Source organism: Antechinus flavipes, chromosome 2, assembly GCF_016432865.1.
Source record: "Antechinus flavipes isolate AdamAnt ecotype Samford, QLD, Australia chromosome 2, AdamAnt_v2, whole genome shotgun sequence".
NCBI lineage: Eukaryota > Metazoa > Chordata > Mammalia > Dasyuromorphia > Dasyuridae > Antechinus > Antechinus flavipes.
In genome coordinates this window covers 259,662,257-259,686,947 of record NC_067399.1, presented here as the reverse complement: position 1 = coordinate 259,686,947, position 24,691 = coordinate 259,662,257, and the positions used below count along the sequence as shown (strand labels likewise).

General features: G+C 37.6%; 1 protein-coding gene across 1 annotated transcript in view; it reads right to left on the bottom strand.

Moving 5' to 3' along the window:
- Window positions 1-299: 299 nt before the first annotated feature.
- The window catches only part of NOXA1 (NADPH oxidase activator 1), a 52,281-nt gene continuing 27,889 nt past the window's right edge, over window positions 300-24,691 (bottom strand). Inside the window, exons 6-12 of the mRNA XM_051976915.1 lie at window positions 23,697-23,756; window positions 19,793-19,886; window positions 19,580-19,635; window positions 13,051-13,220; window positions 6,983-7,091; window positions 2,503-2,626; window positions 300-733 (exon numbers count right to left, since the gene is read on the bottom strand). Coding sequence (XP_051832875.1) covers window positions 606-733; window positions 2,503-2,626; window positions 6,983-7,091; window positions 13,051-13,220; window positions 19,580-19,635; window positions 19,793-19,886; window positions 23,697-23,756 — 741 coding nt within the window. The 3' untranslated portion in view covers window positions 300-605. The remainder of the gene's footprint in view (window positions 734-2,502; window positions 2,627-6,982; window positions 7,092-13,050; window positions 13,221-19,579; window positions 19,636-19,792; window positions 19,887-23,696; window positions 23,757-24,691) is intronic.

Genomic DNA, 24,691 nt, shown 5'->3' with positions numbered 1-24,691 from the left:
CTACAAAATGAATTTAGTGATTTTTAGTCCCTTTTCCCAGTTCCAAATCCTATGATTTGATTAGTCAGGAAGCTGATGTCCTCAGAAATGATTCTCTTCCAGGAGCTATGTGCTCAGCTCTTCTAAAGGAAGCGAGACATGCTGGTTGTGTGATCTTGGCCAAGTAACTAGAATTCTCAGTGCTCTAGCCAACTTTCTAAGACCACTAATTACAAACAAGATAGAGGGAGTTTTTCTCACTTGATAATTCCCTATGCCAGTGAAATCACAGGTCCAATCAATCTCTTTGTCATACAGTGTTAGAGTAAAAATCTAGATGACCATTTATTAGCAAAAGATTACAAAATATGCCAATCTTTTCACTGTAGCACATACTGGATTGTTAACATTGTTGTGGTGCACACTCAGGGTGTCCCAAGGATCTTGATGCAGTTTTGAGTTATTGAAACTAAGTGCAGAGACTTTTCTGGGGGAATCTTTATGTAAATGGGACTTCTGGGGAATGACTTCTGGGGAACACTCTGACTAGGGAAATGGGAACTCCAATGACGGCAAGGATCATGTTCCTTGTTCACTTCCTGGTGCTGGTTCTCCTAGGGAAGGCTTCAGAAGCTGTAAATCATGGGTGGTTCAATAGGAGGTTCCTCTTTGGTCACACTCACCATCTGAGCAAAACACTTGGGAAAAATGCCAATGTGACCTGAGCAATGGCCCTCTAGCCACTCATCATTCACTGAAAAAACGGAGGACATAACAATTAGAAACCAAAAAGTTTCAAAGAGATAGTCTTTAAGTAACATTTTGAAATAGCCAGATCTAAATGATTCATACTTTTGACCAATAGGGAGCAAAGATGTGAAGAATTCTAAAATTTCTATCAAGTTTGGGAAGATGTTTGGAAGTTTACCTCTCAGCAGAGAAGGAACTGGCTATAGAAATTCTATGAGGGGATTGATGAGGTATGGGGGTTGAAACCAGAAAATATATTGGGGTTTGGGACCAGTGTTATATCTCAAAAAAATGTGTAGGCTTACAGCATTTCCAATTTAGACGGAAATATTTTATTATGCTGTTGGCAGCAGGCTAAGTTCCAAAAGAAAGTTTAACAAAGTAGGGGATTATGCCATTGACTGATGGGCTAAGTTCCAAAAAACGTTTAGCTCATATGACCAAGGGAAAAAAAGGATAACCTGATGCCAAAAGGAAGGCAAAATTCTTAGAGAACTTGTTGCCATAAGGTGGGCAATTCCTAATGAACCTGTTATTGTGGCCCTTAGTAAGCAAACTAAGTTCCTAAATGGAGTTATCTAAGAAGTAGGGTACCAGTAGGTTCTTTTATAAGATAAAAATAACCTTGGGAATTGATATCTATAGCTTGGACTTCTGAATGGATACAGTAATTATGAGGTTATGATAGTTTTCTCAATGCAAATGTTTCTGCAAGGAATTCAACAAGGGCCTATTTAAGGACAAGATTATCAATACTACTCTCTACTTGCTTCAGGGAGTAGCAGTGGGAATTCATCTAGGGACCACTGCCACAAAAGCCCACTTAAATTCAACAAAAGCCTTCTCTCCCTATGGCCCACGAAGCTACCAAGAACTGGGGTCTTATTCACCCCACCAGATGATTCAGAATATTTGCATTTTATTCCTTAAAATGCTTTAAAAAAGGGACAAACAACACAAGAATGGGAGGGATTAAGAAAAGCAGTACAACTGCTGGTGATCTGCGGGCAGGTGAAACTGTCAACCTGACTTGCCACAGAATTCAATTTCTGGTCAGGGACCAGGTTCACACAGGCATCTTATCTTTAGGCCTTATTGAATCTTAATTTTTAGAAAAAGGAGTCATAAGATGGACATTTGGATTCTGTCTTTTCCTTTTCCACCTGTATGAAGGGACACAAACTCTTTGGGTCTCAGTTTCTTCATTTTTAAAATGAAGGGGGAGGGACAGTTAGATGGAGCACCAGTCCTGAAATCAGGAAGACCTGAGTTCAAATCAGGCCTCAGACACTTAACACTATTAGCTGTGTGACCCTGGGCAAATCACTTAACCCCAATTGCCTTGAAAAATAAAAATAAAAAATAAAATGAAGGTGGGATGGTGGACTAGATCAGGGCTTCTTAAACTTTTTCTTCTTGTGGCCCCTTTTCACTGGAGAAATTTTCATATGACTCAAAATACATAGGTATATAAGTCTACAAATCAAACATTTGCTGACAATAAACCATAATTTCATGAGCCCCACATTCAGTTACAAGATCCTATATGAGGTTGAGAACCACAGTTTAAGAAGCTGGGGACTAAAAGGACCTCTAAAACCCCAGCTTCTAGAGCCTAAGATCTCTTGAGGTGGTGAACCTCATTTGAAGAGCCTTGGGGGTAGCCAGGAATATACAAGAAGCTTACAGACCAACCTGAGGGAGGCCTAGATATGACAAGTAGTAATTTTTAATGACTGGTCCTGGCAAAAGGAGCTGCCCAAAGGCCAATACCTTCAGAGAGAATGTCCAGAGTATCTCCTTTCTGGAACTCTAGGTCTTCAGGTCCCTTTGCAGAGTAGCTGTACTGAGCAACCATTTGATAGAGCACACGTCGCCCTCCACAGCACTCTGTTCCCTAAGGAGAGAAGATAGCCAGGGCTGAGTGAGAGGTACAAGGTGAGCCAGATTAAGTCAGAGGAGGGAGGGGAACCAGACTGGATAAGGAGAGGAGGGGACAACCAAGATGATGAGAAAAATAAAGCTAGTTAGATGGTAATAGAAGAGAAAACAATTGGTGGGAAAGGTCAATGTGAAGCTTTGGAAGGACAATCAAATACTTGGTCTAGATCTGAATGTATAATTAAGACTAGAATCAACTCACAAGAGTCTGTTAAATTTTCAGTGTGACTGCTGAGGTTCAAAAAGGAGACCCCCAAAAGGTTGGGATCACAGACCAGTGTTTTGAGGTATCTCAAAAGAATTTGTGGCTTGAACCCATCTCCAGGTCAAGGGGAAAAGTTTATTGTAATTGTAACGCCAATTGAAGTGGTCTAAGTTCCAAAAAGATTTAGCAAAGAACCTGGAGCAAGAAGATAAATTTATAGGAAAAAGAACAGGTGCTTCATGTCATGGATATGCTCATTTTATGGCTTAGAGATAGAACTGGAGTGATCCTAGAGGTGGAGTTGAGTGGTTTGGTATATACTTCATTAGTGAATTCTATGCCTTAGAGGTAGAGTTGAGGAGTGGTCTGATACATACCTCATTATTTTCTCAGAAATTTTGATATTTATTGACCAACAGATTGTTATCTGACAGCCAGAATTTCTTATGGAACTAGGCACTACCAAGGCCCAGTGGCCCCAGGGCTATTGCCAAATTTCTTTGAGAAGCTATATCCCATTGATGTAAATTGTGTTCCCTTTAACCTTTGGGAAGCCCCCTGAAATTCCATCTCCCTTTGAGGGGAAATGATGTGAACTGCATCCCCGTTAATCTATGGGGGGAATGATGATTGGGGTCTCAAGTTCTCCCCTGGGAGGGTCATAATGATGCGGGAAAGATTCCTTTCTAGATTCCCACCCTCTCCTAGTTAATAATGTAAATTGCCCTTTAACTCACAAATCCTGGTCCCTTTGAATTCCAATAGAAGATCTGACCTGTTCCCAGCCCTACCCGGATATGAGCCAACTTTGGGGCTACACCCGAAAGCCCCTCGAGCTAAGTCTCCTATTATAAAAAGGCCACGCTGGGAACCCCTCTTTGCAGAGATTCCAAACATGGCTACCATGTGAGGACCCTCTGTCCACTGGACCCTCTGTGCAGTGCCCTCTTTATCTCTAGCTTCACCTATACTTTAACTTTGCTTATCCAATAATAAACCTCTTTTATCAATCTAGCTCTCTGGGCCAATAAATGCTTTTATTGGGAACTCGCACCACTACTAGACCTCCTTGCGCCGAATCTGTACCCCAAACCTGCCATTAGACCTTAACCCTAATTTCATTTAGGTACCCCAAAGCTAGACCTCAACAATACCCTTCCCAGACAACACCCTTCCTAAAATAAGTAATCTCATTCAATTGGAAATCTCAGTCTAGGGCATAGTCAATGTCCTCTATTGAGTGGCTCAAACTGGCAGTTAAGTAATCTCATTTAATTTTGAATTGAATTGAAGCCCCAAGCCTCAGAAGGCTAATAAAAGACAACTCTGAACCCCAAATCTTTGCTAAATCCTAACAGGATTTTGTTCACTGATGATATTTTCTTCTCAGTGGATATGCACCTTTGCTAACTCCTAAACAAGACTCTGCCCACTAAGAAAGCTGTCTTCTTAAGCAAGCTATCTTCTTAATGTAAATAAATCCCCTTTTGCCACATACTTTGGGTTTGTGAATTGTTTTGCAAGGGACTTGCCACATCAACCAGAGGGGATCTCTTACCTTCAATTCTTGCATCTCATCACTATCATGAGCATTTCCCCAGAAATTGATGAACACATTAAGTGAAACTTTACATTTTACTTGTTTTGTTGATTTCTAAGACTTGTAATTCCTCTTTTGTTTTCAAAGAGGACATCATAGAGTGATTGTACAAGAGCTGGATTTTAGGGAGAAAGTCCTCAGCCTCATTCTCTCCTACAGGGTCACCAATGACAAGACAAAGGTCAAGATACCTGATGAAGGCCCAAGATACAATGGGTAACATTTATCTGAGGCAAGCCCATTCAATGACTAAAGGCTAGATAAGAATTACGACAAAAGATGGTCCAATTCGCCAATCATAAAATGATCAATTTAGAAGGGAAAGACCTTAAGCTTCTAGCTTAAGAACAGGAAACAATTGCTATTTACATTCATCCTAAACCATAAAAAGTTTACATTCTTTTTAAAAAAACACAACTTTTTTTTCTCCCTCCCTCCTTTCATTCCTTTACCCCTTTCCTTTCCCTTCTAATGGGTACTTTGCCCAAAGAAATGTAAATTTCGATTGCAGAAAATCAGTAAGATATCTTGGAGTTCATGGTCTAGATTTCTTCCTTAAAGTTTCACCTACAAGGACCACAAAAGGTGCCAGGCCAAGTCACTTGATGGTTTGATTTGGGCCCTGATTGCTTCAGAATGAATATAAATAGCAATTGTATCTGTAAAGGCTGGAAACTTTTAGGACCTTCCCCTCCCATATAAAGGGTAGGTTTTGTTTTGTTTTACTTTGTTGACTAAATAAAAAAAGGTTAATCTTGGCCTTATTTCTTTTTTACCTAGCCTTAATTACTGAATGGGCATTGCTGCAGTCAAACTGAGATCTGTTAAAGACCTTAATTTAAAAAGGCCAAGCTCTCTCAATGCATCCAAGGCCAGCTCCAGTTATCTTAAACTATATCTGATTACTGGACCCAGGTTGCTCTGGAAAAGAAAATGAGGCTAGTGGCTTTACATAGCCCTCCCTCCAATTCACTTACATCCACTTCACTTGCAAGTAATGGTCTCACTCCCAGAAGTCCATCTCTAGAGAATGAAGGACAAACAACTAGAAGAAATCATCCAGACCTAAACAACTGAGCCACAAAGACTTGGCTAGAGGGCTATAACTGACTATTTAATGAGTGATTTGAATTTAAGTAGAAAAGTAGCTCCATTTGAAACACACTGGGTTTTTTTCTTCCCAGAGCTACATGATTGTTTAGGACCTAGATTTTTATTTAAAAAATTTTTAATTTCTATCTATGCTATCTTAGTATTATTTTTTCTTTTTGGGGAAAAAAAAAAAAAGAAAATCTGGGACAATTTACTTTTTTTTCCTACACGGTTTTTATTTAGACTTAAAGTGATAGAGAAAATATTAATGTTAATAATGAAGATTGTTATGCCACAGTTCTTTTTTATTGTCCTGACTCAGTTTCCCTAATTATCCTGACCCAGTCCTGACTCAATTTCTCTGCTTCAGTTTATAATAATCAGCTCAAAGCTCAGTCCTGCAAAACCTCTCCCTCTTTATCAGAATATTTGATAAGAACAAAAGATCTTATGTTTTAGAATATCAGAATGCCTCTCCCCATCCCAAGCTATCAGAATGTCAGATCTTATCAAGATGCCTATGTTGTGGTGTCTCCCCCGTTAGGTCATCCCATGCCCCATGCCCTGTCAGAAGGGATTATCAGAGTCCCCCGTTCCTGTTCTCAGCATCCTGACTCCACCCCTGCCTCAGTCTGATCCATGTGTATATAGATCATTGAGAATCACATTGTTTTCTGGCTTCTTGGAGACCATAGTCTCATTCAGTCCTGAGCCCAAACCATGGATCCATTTGGTCCCAATTAATCTCTCCCATTTAATAAATTATTAAATACTCTCTAATCTCCATCTTGCCTCAGTTTCTCCAGCATTACAAGATTAAACTTAAAATGTACTTTGTTGTTGTTTTTGTTCCAGTTTGTTTTTTAGTAAGCTGGTTGTTAAAAATTTATGAGCTCATTTCTGGGTATTAGGACTCTAATTGGAAATGAAGTGAGCAGGGAGTAAACAAAGATGAAACCAATGATGATGAATTGATGTAAACAGGCCAGAACACACCTACTGCAATTATTACAGTTCTTTGAAGGAGTATTCTGCTAATTAGCCCCTGCACTGCAGCTGGTCTTTGCTAATAACCCTTGAAGAAGGCTGTCACAGTACAGAGAAACAATTACCTTTCTGGGAATTTAGGTGAGTAAATATGTATTTATTCTCTACATTTAACCTGCCATAGTTAGACCCTGGTGCACCAGCAACTTTTGCTTCTTTAGAACCCAGATATGAATGGATATTCTACAGGAAAGGCAAGAGAACTGATAGGTAGAAAAGTGCCCAGAAAGCTGAACAGAACATATAGGAGGAATCTGGAATCTGGAAGCAGAGCAGCTTAGACAGGGGCTTCTATCCATTCCTGGGCAATTCTTATTTCACGAATATTTCTTACTGCCTCCTTTGCCCAGAGGCACTGGGATTCTTACCTGGCAGTGGAGTCTCAGTCTTCTGTCTGCTGCTGCTTCATGCCACATCTTTTTACATGCCTCTTCCCCAGAAATAGGAACAAAGCTCTCACTGTCCTGATGGCTATAACTGCAATGGAGATTTACTTATTGTTCATTTCATGTCACGTGTGTATTCTACCAGGGGATAGACTTCTTATCTGGCAGAGCATGGGCATGTGGCAGAAGATTTACTATTAACACCTAATTTCATTATAGAGGCTTAGGGTCCACCCACCCTGGTCACAGATTGAAATAGATTTTGCCCCTCTAGACAAAAGTGCCCTTTAAACAATTCTTCTGATGAGGTCTTAAACATTAGGTGTGATTAGCCTCAGGAATTGATAAAAATTAATCCCTTAGGCAAGCAGGAAGAGGGCTCTGATAATGGAGATCAGTTTAGTTCCTTGGTCCCACCCTCTAAAGGTGATCCAGTCAGAAATCTAAGTTAAGTCAAGAGCCTGAGGCTAAAATTTCCCTATAAAACAACGTATGGCCCATGGCTTTGCTGCAGCTTTCCTTTGGGTCAGCAAAGGAAAATATAGCCCTCTTCTCATGATGTCTTTCTGCTTACCTTCTCCATGCCATGTGGTATCTCCCTAAACTCCACTATGCTTCTCAATCCCACTTCTCCTTGTAGCTAACTAACTCTTTTAGGTGGTTAGTCCCTTTCAGGATTTAGCCTGCCAGCTAAGGGCTTGCCCCAACCTCATGGAATGCTCCCTATCTACTGGGTAATTTTTGAGTTTCACCAAGGAACTTGTCTTTCATATGTTCTCCCACTCTATTTCATATTTACCATTCCTGTTTTCTATTGTATTCTGTCATTTTGCCTGTAACCCCTTCCTTAAGTAAATCTATCTTTTGCCAAAGAGAATAGCCATTGTGAATTCTTCACATGATCAAACCGCAATTTTTTGTGCCTACCATCATTTAGTGATAAACTCCACATTATAATGTACTGTCTTGGTTTCCGTGATGGCTTCCTTCCCCGCCCCCTTCCTTGCCCCATTGGGACTGAGAGAATAGGGACCACTGGCCACTCTCACATTCCAAAGTTATAAAACTCCAGACGGCTTGGCTCAAATACTTGGGTATCTAATGGGTCCAGACTTCTTTTCTCCTGCTAGATCTGTGAGAATTAAAAAGTTATGATCCTTCCTGGAATTTTCACTCATATAGTGTTCTTACTCCCCCCACCTTCCCCCACCCCCCAACTTTGTTTCCCTAATAGCTAAAGCCCTATAAAAGTCTCTGGAATTAATTGCTAAATGCTGGATACTTTGAGACAAGAATCCAATCCAGCTGACTGGCTATGGCTAGTCCAAATTCTTCACTATTAAAATATTAAAAACCCTAAGCTCTGTCTTGCCTCAGTTTCTCCCAGCATTACAATAAATCATATTACTTCCATGAAAAGACTAATGTTCTACCCTAGTTATTAAAGATGGGTCATAGCCTGAGGGAAAAACTTGAATATTCAAGGCCAGAGCAGAACATCTAATACACCAGAATTGCACATATTTGGCCAAACCCTAACTGAATTATCATTTCTATTTCCTCAGCACAATACTCAGATTCTGCTGGATGGAGCTAAAAGAAGCCAAAGAACCTCACTGAAATGATTGTTGTAGAGTGTCCGCTCTTTGACTCTAATGGAGTGCTTTCTCCAGCTCATTTTACATATAAGGAACTGAAGCAAATTTAAGTAAACCAGGTTAAGTGGCTTGCCCAGGTTTACATAGCTAGTCAGATATGAACTCATGAAGATGAGATTTCCTGATTCCAGTCAATCCTTAAAGTCAAAAGATTTTTTTCTAAAGGATACCACATCCTGAGAGACCGTTCCAAACTCCTATCTTCTCAAGCCTCCTATGCCTCTCCCTCTTATTTACCCCTCTCAGCTAAGTAACTTGTTTCATACTTTATGGAGAAAATAGAAATCATTTACTATGAGCTCCCTATTCTATTCTCTATATCTTAAAATCTGATGACATCCCAAATTGTTTCCTTTAGTCTCTGATTAAAAAAGCTTCCATACCCAATGATCTCATTCCTTCTGTTGCCACTGGATTATTCTTACTCTTTGCCTCTAGATTTTTTAATCTCTTCATCTAAAACTATCACTTTATCAACTGTATTTTTGCTATCTACAAACAAATCCAAGTTCCTCTCTTGTCCATTTCACTGCCAAACTCCTAGAAGCAGTTGTCTATAATCCCTCTAGTTTCTTTTGTCTCACTCATCCTTCAACCCTTTCCAATCCAGCTTTTGACATCATCACTAGGTGGAATTCACTAAATGAAGATACTCTCATGGGTATATAGCTTTAAACTATACTTTAATTGTGACTTGAGACTTTATTATAACAAATAGAGACACAGCTAAAAAGTCGCAGGTATTTTTCCTCTCCTGTTTCCCATTACCTCTTTTTTTTTTTTTTTTTTTTTTTGCTGAGGCAATTGAGGTTAAGTGACTTGCCCAGGGTCATACAGATAGGAGGTATTAAGTGTCTGAGTCCAGATTTGAACCCAATTCCTCCTGACTTCAGGGCTGGTATTCTATTCCCTGTACCAATTAGCTGCCCTCTACCATCTCTTAATTAGTATTTAAGTATCTCTTTTAAAGGTAACTTATTCTTTTATTTCTGAGTTAGATTTCTTCGATTAGAATATAAACCCAGACTTCCCCAAACAATGGGAGAAAAGATTAGGAGGGAGTGGGGGCTTCTGTGTTCAGGGTATTTTGATCTTGTGTTTTGCAGTTTATGCTTTACACTCCCTTTTACTGACCTTGTCATATGGGAGATACTCTTTCTCATAAGATCATAATAAACCTCTTTTTGCTTTTTCTTACTCTGAGAGTCTGATTGTTTTTGTGGTCAATACTGTCCCACATAATCATTCAACCCAAAATTACCAATGATCTCTTTTTTGGTTTGCTTTTTGCTGAGGCAATCGGGGTTAATGACTTGCCCAGGGTCACACAGCTAGGAAGTGTTAAGTAGTCTGAGGCCAGATTTGAATTTAGGTCAAGACTTCTGGGCTGGTGCTCTATCCACTGCACCACCTAGCTGCCCCATTCTGTGATCTCTTAATTGAGAAATCAGATAGCTTTTTCTTAATCTTTAGTCTTCTAGATCTCTCAGTGGTCTTTGGCATTGCCAATTTGTCTTTCCTCTTTATTTATTCTTTCTTCTTTTGAGTTTTCATGACAGTGTTCTCTCTTGGTTTTCCTCCTAGATATTTGATCATTCCTTAGTTTTCTTTTCTGGTTCTTCATCCACGTCATGCCCCATAACTATGGGTGTGCTCCAGGGCTTAGACTTTCTTCTCTTTTCTTCTCTGTCACTTGGTAACCTTATCATCATTTCCCGAATTTCAGTTCCACATCACCAATGAAAAACCTATTGGATATTTCTAAGCAGATATTCATTGGCATCTCAAATATGTTTGAAACATAACTTGTTATTCATCTCTTTAGAACTTCCAAAAAACACCCTCTTCAAAACTTCCTCATTTCTGCTGAGGGCACTATCAGTCTTCTAGGATCACCATTTTATTAACTGACTCCTCATTCTACATTACCCCATAAATCCAATCAGCTGATAAATCTTGTCATTTCTCTCTCCACAATATCTCTCATACTACTTCCTTCTTACTCATATGACCATCACCCTGGGGTCAAACCCTCACCAGGAACTACTGCAGGTTTTCCACTTGATTTCTTAACTCAAATCTCTCCTGTCATCATTTTTCATACAGTCACCAAAGTGATTTTCCTAAATTCCATATCACTCTTCTACTCAATTAAGTCCAAATGCTCCTTAGGGCTTATAGGATCAAATATTAAGTTCCTCTGTGGAACATTTAAAGCCAATCACAACCAGGTTCTGACTTATCTTTCCAGTCTGAATCTCTATTACTTCCTTTCTTCTGCTTTTTGGTCCAGGCAAACACATGACAGACATTCCATCTTATATCTCCTTTGTACTGGCTGCCCTCCACAAATGTAGTATGTTTCCTTTTCACCTCTGCTTCACAAAATTTTTTCTTATTCCTTCAAAATTCAGCTCAAGCACTACATTTTTTTTTTTTTATTTAAACCTGGGGTTACTTGTAATTTAACTTTTTAATTAATTAAATTCTATTTTCCTTCTTTCCCATTTCTCTCTCCCCATATGGAAAAAAAAAGGAAAAAAAAAATCTTGTAACAAATACTCAGGCATCAAATTTTGTGTGAAGCCTTTCCTGATCTCTACACCCCCACCTCTCTACCCCTCAGCTGTTAGTATCCTTCCTCCCAAAATTATCTGTTACTTATTAGAATTATCTCTCCAATTGGATATAAGCTTCTAGAGGGCAGGGGCTGTTTTTTTTTTTTTTCTTTTTTCTTTTTTTCCCCTTATATTCCCAGAACCTAACATGTTATCTGGCATATAGTACAAAATAAATTATAGTTGATTACAACCCTACGAAGGTCAAAGCCTTTATGAATACAGTGGAATGTTAACAATTAATTGTCATAATGTTGTCTACACTAATATAGCTCACTGTATTGTTTCAGTAAAACCAGCAGTAGAGTCTCTGCTGTAATGACCTTAACAGCAAATTGCACAATGGGCCCACTCCAAAATGCTCCTTTAATGTTGAGATGTCTTTTGTCCCTATTAGATATAAATGGAAATAAGAACTTCTAAGTTTCAGGATGGCCCAGTGCTCAGCCAAAATGGGGTTGGGCAGAGGATAAGGAAGAGCAATAAAGAAAATAATGTGACAGGTGAGACTGAGGTCATTAACTGGAGGGTGGGGATAAGAGAGGAAACTGAGGAGACACAGTTCTGGCTCCAGGACAGTCCCTAATTTGAGAAGAAAGATAAAGATTTTTATTTGTTGGATCTGATTCAGAGGACATAGAATCACAAAGTCATAAATTTAGAACTGGAAAAGGCCTTAGAAGCCATTAATTTCAACCCTCTCATTTTATAGGTAAGGAAAACTGAGGCACAGAGTGCTTAAAGTGACTGGTTTATTGTTTTACAGCTAGTAAATGGCTGAGGTAACATTTGAACCCAGATCCTCCCAACTTCAAATCCAATGCCCCGTAGGGATCCAGTAACCCTAACATTACTGTGCCATTATGTCACTACCACATCAGACAGTTTTATGATGGAAGTGGGAGCTGGACTGAAGGAATTTATGAAAGAAATAAGGTGATGATGAAGTAGATATAATGGAAAGAACTTCCTTCAAGGGAAATCTGGCTTCTTGGAAGAAGAATGATCACTGGGGACATTCTTTCAGGCTGCAGAAGAGACATTTGGTAAGAAGTGCTGAACTTAAGTCAATCTTTCTTTAAGACAGGAGCAAGCCAAGCATGTTCAAGGACAGAAAAGAAGGGGCTAGTGGTAAGGAAGAAACAAAGAGATTAATTATGAGAAGAGGTCCTTCAGTAGGTAGGAAGGAGGGGTGAGAAGGAATCAGGGACCTAAATTTTACTGTGATATTTGGGGCTATTCATCATGAGCTCCTTCTTTTCTACATTTTAAAATCCTTTGATATTACATCTAACTGTTTTCCTCTACTCCAGTTTCTGATAGAGATGGTCCCTCATCCCTTGATCCCATCCTTTCTTTCTTCTTCAGCAGATTAACTTCATAATCATCACCCTTCTTTTCAATCCCTGTCTTAAAAAAGGAAGAATTTTTAGTTCCAGGAACTGAAGCTAGGACCAATAGCAGTGTTATTCAGTTTTTCATCCTAATAAATATCCCTGAATTCTCCCTTTGCCCATGAACTGATTTTTCTGGAACCAGTTGGGTTCTTTTTCTTTTTAAAATTAATCTTTATAACAAATATGTACAATCAAGCAAAGCAAATTGACTCATTTGCTTTAGCCAAAAAATATGTCTCATTCTGCACCCTGATGTATATCACCTCTCTGTCAAGAGGTGAATATCATGATTCTTTCTAGCAGGTGCATGTATGCTGGAGCTCACTGTCTTACACAGGGATGCCCTATGTCCTCTCAGGTCAGGACAAAATTCATACCTGAGCTGTGCACATTCTAATTGCTGCAGGAGTTTGTCTTTCAACAGGGCTCTGAGGACAGGCACAGATGCTCCCCTTTCCACCTCCAGGTTCATGGTGAAAGTACATTGCACACTGAGGTTGATGGATGTGTCTGGGCTGCTGGACACCTCTCCCTGGATTGATGGGACCTGATAGGAGACAGAATGAAAATGGGTTGGGTTTAGACAAAGTTACATTAACCAAGTGTGTTCCCAAGGGAATAAGAAAAGATTTATCTTAGGAATATATATCAATAGGAAAGAGAACAGTTGGTTCCCCAAAGAAGAGATGATATAAAGAACTGTAGACTGAATCAGTTTTCCTAGGTCTCCCTTTTGTCTGAGGATGGAGCTGGTGCTAAGCTTCAGAAAAAAAAAAACTTCTACTGGCATATCAGCCTGGACTGGGAGAGATGCTTCCAGAAAACCTGTCTAGAGATATAGTGGGTAAGATAGTAATCTGGGAAGATGGGAGAGGGTTGTTGGGATGAAAGTCTTTGTAAACCTTAAATCCATATAAATGTAAATTATTATTATTTGTGAATCAATAGGCTTTCACTTATATATTTGACTTAGTTATTGGTGTAATCAGCTTGGGGTTAAAGGCCCATAACATTTTTTTTTTGGCTTTTATTATTTCTTATACTACCATGCCTTAAAACATAGATGCATACTGCACAGAGAATCTGGATTTGAAGGTGCTAGCCCCACTTCTAATATGAACGTGCTCTTGTTCACATTACTTGCCTTTTCTGAGCTTCAGGATCCTTGAATGCTAAATAGGAATAATAATACCTGACCTACCAACCATGGTTTTTGTAAGAATCACCTGTGAAATTTCTTTGGAAAATATAACTGCTCCAGTAGTACAGCCACAGCTACTGAAAATCCACAAATAAAAGTTTTTGTCATCAGAATCCTAGGCATTTCAAGTGGATCAGCATTAGAAAATTATATAATTTTATCAGGGGAAATGATATTAAAGAAGAAGCATTAACATCTGCTTTGCCACTATATCCTAATGACTATAGGGTTTTCCTATCTGACTTGCAACTGAAACTTTCCATTTGAGTATTCTCCTCACTAGAATGTAAGTTCTTCAAAAGTAGGGACTATCTTCCTTAGAACAGTGCTAAGAATAAATGCTTTATTCATTCATTTATTTATAACATGCCAAATAGAAAGTTATCATCATTATCATCAACAGCAGTATCATCAACAGCAGTATCATCATCATCATCATCACCATTATCATCATCAGTTCCCTTACAATTCAACCCATTGTCATATCCTGGGGAAGGGACAAAGCAGCAAAATTAAAGGATGCCAGAGTTTTAATGATATACAACAGGATTCTGATGACAAAAACTTTTATTTGTGGATTTTCAGTAGCTGTGGCTGTACTACTGGAGCAGTTATATTTTCCAAAGAAATTTCACAGGTGATTCTTACAAAAACCATGGTTGGTAGGCCAGGTATTAATATCTCTATGTGAACTTGAGATAAGTATAATAGCTATGGAGCCCAACAATATCACTGAATAATACTACTGAATACTTTAGCAATATTACTAAATATACTTGTCAGTGAGATGAAAATGCTGCTATTGAATCTAAGAAATAAATGGAATGGCACAGAGGTACAATCTGGCCTTTCTTAAAGCTATCATAATGATGTAATTGATATAGAGAAAAGCAGAATGAAATTTTTTTGTTTTCCACTACCACAAGAAGCTGATACAATGAAACCAATCAGAAATGTCAAGATCCCATAGGTATCTTTCAGAACAAATAGTGTGCTAAAGTGGGCAATCATGTGTATAATGAAATGAATCTAAGACATAAATACAATAATTTTCAATTTTTTTCTCCCATTTTTATTGTATTTTCTTTTTTATTTTTCATTTTAAAGCTTTTTATTTTTAAAACATATGCATAGTTTTCAATATTCATCCTTGCAAAACCTTATGTCCTATTTTATCCTTTCTCCCTTTCCTAGACAGCAAGTAGTACAATACATATTATATATGTGCAATTCTATTATACATTTTTCCATAATTATCATGCTGCACAAGAAAAATCAGATCAGAAAGGAAAAAAATGAGAAAGAAAACAAAATGCAAGCAAACAACAACAAAAAGAGTGAAAATTTACATTGTGACCCACACTCAGTACCCACAGTCCTTTCTCTGGGTGCAGATGGCTCTCTCCATCACAAGACCATTGGAACTGACCTGAATTACCTCACTGTTGAAAAGAGTCACATCCATTAGAATTAATCATAGTATAAAGATAATGTTTATAAAGATAATCTTCTTGTTGCTGTGTACCATGTTCTTTTAGTTTTACTCACTTCACTTAGCATCAGTTCATGCTTCCAGGCCTTTCTGAAATCATCCTGCTGATTCTTTCTTTCTTTTTTTTTTTTTTGATCATTTCTTATAGAACAATAATATTCCATGACATTCATATACCACAATTTATTCAGCCATTTTCTGAGGATATCTTGATGGGTATTTACTCAGTTTCCAGTTCCTTGCCATTACAAAAAGAAAGAAAGAAAATTTTCACACATGTGGGCCCTTTTACCTTTTTTATGATCTCTTTGGGATACAGACCCAGTAGAGACACTGCTGGATCAAAGGGTATGCAACTTGATAGTTTGATAGCAACTTTGGGCATAGTTCCATATTGTTCTCCAAAATGCTTGGATCAGTTCACAACTCCATCAACAATGTAATAGTCTCATTTTTCCACACCCCCTCCAACATTCATCATTATCTTTTCCTGTCATCTTAGCCAGTCTAAGAGGTGTATAGAAACAAATACTTTCAAAAGGCACCAACATTACCTCATAATCAGAATTAAGCAAGGACCACATATTTTTGTCAATGGTACCTTCAGCGCAGAACAACTAAAAAAAGAAAACTTCATCCTTGAGCCTAATTTAGATGAGATAAGAAATGAAATACATTAAAAAAAAAACCTTAGGGAATAAAAAATATTCATTTAATACACACCTCAAAAATTGTATCTAATAAAAAACAATCAGTGGGGGAAAGCTTAATAAATTTATCTCATAACAAAATAAATGACAGAACAGAACCAACATCTCAAATAATTTTGAAAAAAAACATGAATATATTTAGACTGGAATTCTGAAAAGTCTTTTGAGCTTCATGGTATGAATTAATAGAATAATTATACTAAAATATTCCAAAAAGCTGGCATCTGCTGTTACCAGCATAAATTAAAGCATTCATCCACAGTATTTAACAGAAAGTATAAAAATATTCCAGAACTTCTACTCAACTGCATATGTAGCAGCCTCACCATCATAAGAACCATAAAAAAAGGTAGCGCTATCAAGGAATTATCTTTAAAGACAAGTGTCCAAGCATCATCATGGCAGACATGACCCGAGAAAACTATTAAACAATCATGAAAGATAACACCAGCATCTAGCTGGTACATGAAACAGAAAACTTAAAACACAATATTGCCTAACTAAAGATAACAATAACAACAACAAAAACAACATAGAAAGAATAAAATCTGCAGAACAAAGATGTATCAGAAGTTCAGACTCCTTTAATTAGCAATTGAAAGCAAAGAAAATCAGAGAGTGAGAGAACACCTGAAGAAAGGGGACATATGGAAAATTCTTGGTAATCTGTATGTGTAATTACAAGAAGTCTCACATAACAGGAAAACACTAATGCATTGTTGGTGGAGTTGTGAAATGATTCAATTACTCTGAAGAGCAATTTGGAACTATGCCCCAAAGGCTATGAAACTGTGCATACTCTTTGATCCAACAGTGCCACTACTGGGTCTATATCTCAAAAAAATCATTAAAAAGGGCACTTAACATGTGCAAAAATGTTCCTAATAGCTCTTTTTATAGTAATAAAAAATTGGAAAATAAGTAGATGTCCATCAATTGGGGAATGACTGAATAAGTTATGGTATATGAAAGTAATGGAATATTATTCTTCTATAAAAAATTACAAACAGGTTGATTTTAGAAAGTCTTAGAAAGAGCTACATGAACTGATGCTGAATGAAACAAAGCAGAACCAGGAAAATATTGTACACAACAACAGCAAGATTGTGTAATGATCAATTATGATAGACCTAGTTCTTCTTAGAAGTTTAATGATCCAAGGCAATCCCAATAAACTTTGGATGGAAAATGTCATCTGCATCCAGAGAGAACTATGGAGACAGAATGTAAATCAGCATATAAGGAGACAATGTAAATCAATCTGTGCTATGTACACTTTTTTCCCTTCTTTTTTTTTTTTTCTCATGGTTTCTCCCTTTTGTTTTAATTTTTCTCTCCCAACATAATTCATATGGAAATATGTTAAAAAAAATGCATGTGTATAACCCCCCAAAAACATTTTACGTGTCCCTGGGAAAATAAGCAAAAAAACAAGAAGTACCAAGAAAGAAAATTGTAAGTTAGCTCAAGCAAGAAACAAAGAGTACACTGTTAATATAATGAATAGAGAAGGAGGGGGATGAAATTCTAATTTTTCTTCAAAACTGTTAAGTGATGGGGTCAAATGAATTGCAAAAAGACCATAATTAGTGATTCAAACTAGTCACAGTGACACAAATTATTAATAAAGCACTTTACTAGTTTCCAGTAATAGATAAACCTTATTCTAAGTAGAACCAAAAAGTGAGAATACTAGCAATTCCTACAAAGACAGGCCAATTTGCTTTCAGAACTGAAATGAACATTATGAATTTGAAAAATATACTAATAAAACATTCAAAAAACACAAGGGCTATTACCCTATGGCAGCTCTAGAAAGAATAATAACACACTTCCTTGTCAAAAAGAGTAAGAAGATTGACAGTCCTTTTAGAGAAGATCATTAACAGTTAAAAAGCTGACAGTTATACTCTTAGGATAAATAAACATCATTTAATGAAGTAACAGTATAATTTGATAAAGAGATGTGTATCATTGCATTTGTTGGATGTAACTAAAATATAATCCAGGGACAAAACCAAAAGGCCTTCCACAGTTGATAGCTACATGAAATCCATCAAAAATATGCTGACAAAGAAGTACGGAGCAAATAGCTGAATCTTTCTAACTTGTTTGGGGAAAGAGAGAGGTTTTCTGATATCAATTTAGTCATTGCTACCCAAAATTAAAGAAGAACTGTAGGTCATTACTATAAGAAATTTCAGAAACTTAGTGATCGATATAGAGTATATGAGGAAACAGTAGAACCCGCCCAGCACTGTAGGTGTTTAGCACCTACAGAAAGGTAAGGCAGAATGAGACACATTTTTGGAGATGGTCAATATGGGAATTTTGCTTGACTCTGCTTATTTGTTTTAAAGGTTATTTCTTCCTTTTTCTTTTTTCAGTGTGCATGTGTATGTAGTTAGAGAGAGAAAAGTAAATTCTTGATCTTTGAAAAACTTAATAAAAAACATTAGCTCCTACCAAATACCTACTAAGACTTAGTAGCAGGCTATTGCAATAGCGCAGGTGAGAGTGGTGGCAATACCAAAGGGGAGAAGGGAACATATTTCAGAGATGTTACAAAGGTGAAATCACAGGCCTTGTTGATTAAATAGGGTAAGATAATTGTCACTGTATCATCAGTTATACTACTGGAATTATGCTGAGGATGCTTTCAGTGATCCAACAGAAGATGCACTGACATCTTAATGCTTTTATTCAACTACAAAAAGCAGTTCACAGAACATTAGATTCGAGAAAATAACAGCAAGGTAGCAATTTATCCCAGGACATTTTCTCTGTGAACTGCATTAAAAAAGGTGGGAAGATTTTTTTTTTTCCTTTTTGATCTGATTTTTCTTCTGCAGCATAATAAATGTGTAAATATGTTTAGAAGAATCATACATGTTTTAGCCTGAATTGGATTCTTTGCTGTCTGGAGGAGGGAAGAGGTGAGGCGGGATGGAGAAAGATTTGGGTTTTGTAGAGGTGAGAAAAAAGTATCATTTAAAAAAAGAAGAATGAAATAATTACAATAATGGTGATGATGATGATAATGATAATGGATGGCCCTGCCCTTTGGGAGTTTAAAAATTAGTGCATAGGACTGAAGGATAAAAGGTTAGCTTTGAATTTGTACAAGGACAATGTGAGAAAAACATTTGGAGGAAAGGTGAAGGAGGAATCATCACAGTTCTAGTATAATATTTGCCCCCTATGTAGTCTACAAGTGTGAGGGAAAAGTTACTGAAAGAATACTTCACACAGAGGCAGCATGGAATAGTGAAAAGAACACTAGACTTGGAGTCAGGAAGACTTGAGTTTGAATCTTGCCTCAACCACTAAGCTGTGTGACCCTGGACAAGTCACCACTTCTCTGTGCTTCAATTTCTTCATCTGTAATAGGAAGGAATTTTGACTTGATGGCATCTAAGATTCCTTTCCGGTTTTAAATCTAGGTTTCTATGATATATAATCCATTCAGGAATGACATCCTGAAACAGCTGCTTAACTCTTACCGATATTTCAGGACATACTGTGGAACCCTTGCCAATCCCTTCAGGATGAGGGAATCCTGCAGAAAAATGAAATAGAATGAGGAATAAACTAACTTGAGGCCTCCTGTAAAAATGGCTTTCCTTGTTAAAATTTTTAGGGGAAAGAGTTAGTAGCATGCCTGTGACCCATCAACAGAAAGCCCTTCTTTGAGCTAAGAACTTGAGTCATCTTACCTTGAAGTGGAGAAACTGGTTTACCAACTTGGTTTAAATGGGGCCTTTTATGAGGTCCTTTTGTGGATGAAAATGGGATTCCACTGTGACTTTCCTGCAAGGAAGCCAAATTAAAAAGTCAAAGTATGCATTCACTAGTGTCAGCCTTTCTACATGGAGTTAGCTGTGTGTGTTTCACCAACTTGATGACATTGTATGGCCTATTTATTCTTAATTTTGGTTGTGGTTGTTAATTAAGTGGTCTTACAGTATTTATTTACTGCATAGGAATTTTAGCTACCTCAGAATTCATCAGTGACAAAGGCAAAAAATGAAGCACTGAAATTTCAACTGCATAGTTACTGTGATCTTTTTGCAAAGAGAAGTTTTAGAACTAGTCAAATTACCCAATCCCAGGTTACTGCCACCATTGGATTGGAGTGATCTTGTTTCCACAACATTTGTACTAACTAGGAGTTCAATGGACCTTGACACTCTCAGAAAAAGGCACTAATTTTCCAATATTTGTCTTCACTGTTATTTAACAGAATCTGGGACAAACAGAAAGATTTGGAAATGCTAATATTGTCTGACATGGCTCTGGAGGAGGATTCCTTTCCATATAACAGATAGAGGGACCTGAAATCTTGCTCCAGTAAAGGTATGAGGAAATTATGCTAGGCAGCTAATGGCCTAACATTTCCCTATAATCTGGGAAGATCTTAGCTTTTATATTTTCTAGACTTTTCTTACGATAAATCTAGTAAGCAAGAAATTAAAAGTCTTGAAGACTGTTGCAGGAAATCTGAAAGAGAGCTAAGTTATTATAAAGCTAACAACTTGGTTCTTGGTGGATTCCTCACTTAGGGGTCATTCAGGAAGGACTGACTTGGTCTTGGTTCACAAGATGAGTCTCCTGGGGGCCTTTCTCATTCATTCATTCTTCCCACCCTACCATTCCCTTCTATAGCGCTTTTAAGTCTCACTGATTTGACTACCTTCAGGGGATTGACAGGCTCTTTCAGGGAGATTGGCCAGTGGATTCCCTGAGAAAAGATCAAACAGAAAAGGTACATTTGATTTCATGTGATGGATGGAGAGGAGGGACAGTAGTTCTCTAATTGCTTCTTGGATCGATTCCTACAGTTGGAAAAGGGAAAGGGACCACCTTAAGGGAAATGACCAATAAGCAAAACTCCAGGATTTTATCCATTTCTCCATCCACCTCCAGGCCCTTTCTTTATTTAGACATATCTTCAACTACAATTAGGAAAGGAACATTATGACTAGGCCTGCCACACTTTGACTCTGACAATGCATGAAAGAGGGAAAAACAAAAAAATTGCCCTTCTGCCTATGAGCCTCCCCCTTCTGCTTCTCAGATCACTCTCCTATTACCTCTCATTAAAAAGTTCAAACATTAATGGGACAGGGTCTAAACCTTCTCTTCTCCATGCTGGGTTAGCACAATTCTCTTTAACTCCCCCCTCCCCGCTCCCCTCCAAGTATTTGTTATTCAATTTAAATGCCAACTCTAGAATCTTTTCAGGCTTTTCTCCAGGGCATCAGCAAGATGTCAACAAGAACTGAACCAGGGAGGATATCCTACATTCCCCAAATCATGAATTTTAGACAAGGAGTAACAAAATTTCCCCCCATTTTGAACAGGAACCTGTTGTAATAGTATTTGTTTTCCAAATACATGTAAAGATAGTTTTCAATATTCACTTTTGTTAAGACTTCATGTTTTACACCTGTCAGATTGGCTAGAATGACAGGGAAAGATAATGCGGAATGTTGGAGGGGATGTGGGAAAACTGAGACACTGATACATTGTTGGTGGAATTGTGAATACATCCAGCCATTCTGGAGAGAGATTTGGAACTATGCTCAAAAAGTTTTGATCCAGCAGTGTTACTACTGGGCTTATATCCCAAAGAGATATTAAAGAAAGGAAAGGAACCCGTATGTGCAATAATGTTTGTGGCAGTCCTCTTTGTAGTAGCTAGAAACTAGAAACTGAGTGGATGCCCATCAATTGGAGAATGGCTGAATAAATAAATTGTGGTATATGAATATAATGGAATATTATTGTTCTGTAAGAAATGACCAGCAGGATGATTTCAGAAAGGCCTAGAGAGACTTACATGAACTGATGTTGAGTGAAATGAGCAGGACCAGGAGATTATTATATACTTCAACAATAATACTATATGATGATCAATTCTGATGGATGGAGCTTTCTTCAACAGTGAGATGAACCAAATCAGTTCCAATAGAGCAGTAATGAATTGAACTAGCTATACCCCGCGAAAGAACTCTGGGAGATGACTATGAACCACTACATAGAATTCCCAATCCCTCTTTTTTTGTCTGCCTGCACTTTTGATTTCCATTACAGATTAATTATAGACTATTTCAAAGTCTGATTCTTTTTGTACAGCAAAATAATTGTATGGACATGTATACATATATTGTATTTAACTTATACTTTAATATATTTAACGTGTATTGGTCAACTTGCCATCTAGGGGAGGAGGAGAAAAATTGGAACAAAAGGTTTTGCAATTGTCAATGCTGAAAAATTACCCATGCATATATCTTGTAAATAAAAAGCTATAATTAAAAAAAAGGTTTCATGTTTTAGATTTTTCAGTCTCCCTTCCTTACTTCCCTGTTCCCCAAGACAGAAAGCAATCTGATATGTACAATACTTTTAAACATATTTGTCATGTTTCACATTTGTTTTGTTATACAAGAAAAATTTGACCTACCCCCCAAAAAAACCATGAAAAAGAAATAAACAAAAAAATAAAAATACTATGCTTCAATCCACATTCAGTCTCCACAGCTCTCTCTCTGGATGCAGATGGCATTTTCCATCCAGATTTTATTAGAATTGCCTTGAATCACCACATTGTTAAGAAGAGCCAACTCCATCATAGTTGATCATTACATAATCTTGTGGTTGCTGTTCTCTTGGTTCTGATCACTTCACTTAGCATCAGTTCATGTAAGTCTTTCCAGGCTTTTCTGAAATCAGTCTATTAATCATTTCTTATAGACCAAAAATATTCTATTACATTCATATGTCATAATTTAGTCAGCCATTCCTTAATGGGCATCCACTCAAATGGATAGGTAAGTAGTAAGAAATTAAAGCAACAATTATACATAAGCTCACTTTTCAGACTATATCATTTTGGTAAGGGAAAAAGACTGGACTAAGGTCCCAAAAAGTCTGGGATACCCAATTTTGTGCTACTTGAATAATGTTTCTGCCACAAATATTCCATCTGATTTTAGGAAAAATTGTGCATATATACTCTTACTCATGAAATAGGGAAAAATGAGTTTGGCCAAAGAACTCTAAAGGTTGGTAGGCCATATTAAATGAGCCGACAGAGAGCCAAAGTAGTACAGTGGGGGAAATCCTGGCTTTGGAGTCAGAAGAGTTGGTTTTGACTCTTGACTCTGCTGGTTACCCCCTGTATGACCTTAAGCATGTCATTTCCCTTCCTCTGGGTCTCAGTTTCCCATCTGTAAAATTAGGAAGTTGGATTAACTGACCTCTAAGTCCTTTGACTGTAAGTGAAAGTGCTTTGAAAATTATAAAGCTCCATATGTTTAAGTGGCACGATTATAAAAACATGCCATCCTAATAATCTAATTGAACACATTTGTTCCATTCCAGTGTCTGTCATGGTGCCTGCACATAGTAGACACTCATGGTTGTTCTTTGATTGTTGCTATGAGCACCACTTTCCAAAATAAAAAGTAAAGTAAAATAGGAAAAAGTATACACCAGTCCCTGCCCCCAAAGTATCTGAATGGGTTCATAAAAACCCTTATTCTATAACTTTTAGCTGGAGAGTCATTTCACAAGGAAGGAAAACGTGACCCAATGGGAAAGATCTCTTCTTACCTGTGGTCTGAGAGGCTCAAAACCAATGTATTTGTCATTAGGATTAACAGATGAAATGACCTAGGGCAGAGCAAGAAAAATAGAGACATGTTCTTGGTGAGATTCAGAACTCCATCTTTGGGCATGTCAGAGTGACAAACAGCTGCTCCTGTGCATTTTTATTCTACATAGCTATCACTTAGCTATTATTTACATATTTACTATCTAAATTACTTAGGCTGTGAGTCTGTAGTACTAAATATTCTATAATACAAGGTTGGGAATTCATGTTTTTTTTCATAAAATACTTTGAATATTGGCTCATTCTCTTTAGTTATTGTCTTCCTTAAAATTAGGTTAAATATTAGAAACAGCTGGGCTTCTGTGGGGCAAGGAAAAATAGGTCCTCATCTACAACAATTTTCATGCTAAGGTTTCAACATATCATCTTTCTTCCTTGTTGTCCTTCATCTCAGTCCCCCTGGCAAACTTTCCACGTTTTACCCCTAACTCTACGATCTCACCTCAATATCCTCACATTCCTTACTCTCTTTCCATTATTATCTGGACAGAATCCTATGGAGTTGCTGTCTATATTCCTAATACAGAGTGAGTTAGGTAAGTCTAAGACTAATCACCTAGGAACAGGTGGATGGATGAAAGCCTTTACCAACATTTCCGATTTGTGAGCTTACTTTATGCTTGTTATACAAGATTTAACTTAAAATAGGAAGAATTCTGTTATGATTTCAAATTTTTCTCACTTTGAAAAAATAGATTCAGGATTGGATCCTTTGTTAGGGCTAAGACTCACCCTTCACCCTCTCCTTTTTCCTTTTTTTTTTTTCCCCCCCTTTCCCTTCTCTTCCCTTCCTTCCCCTCTTCTTCCTTCCTGATTCAATAAGACTTAATGATTTGTCTCTACTCCTGACCTCCCCTGTCCCTGTCTCTAGGACTTCTGGGGTCTCAGCTCAAGGTCCTGCTGATTTGAAATTTAGGGGTTTTTTGAAGTTTAA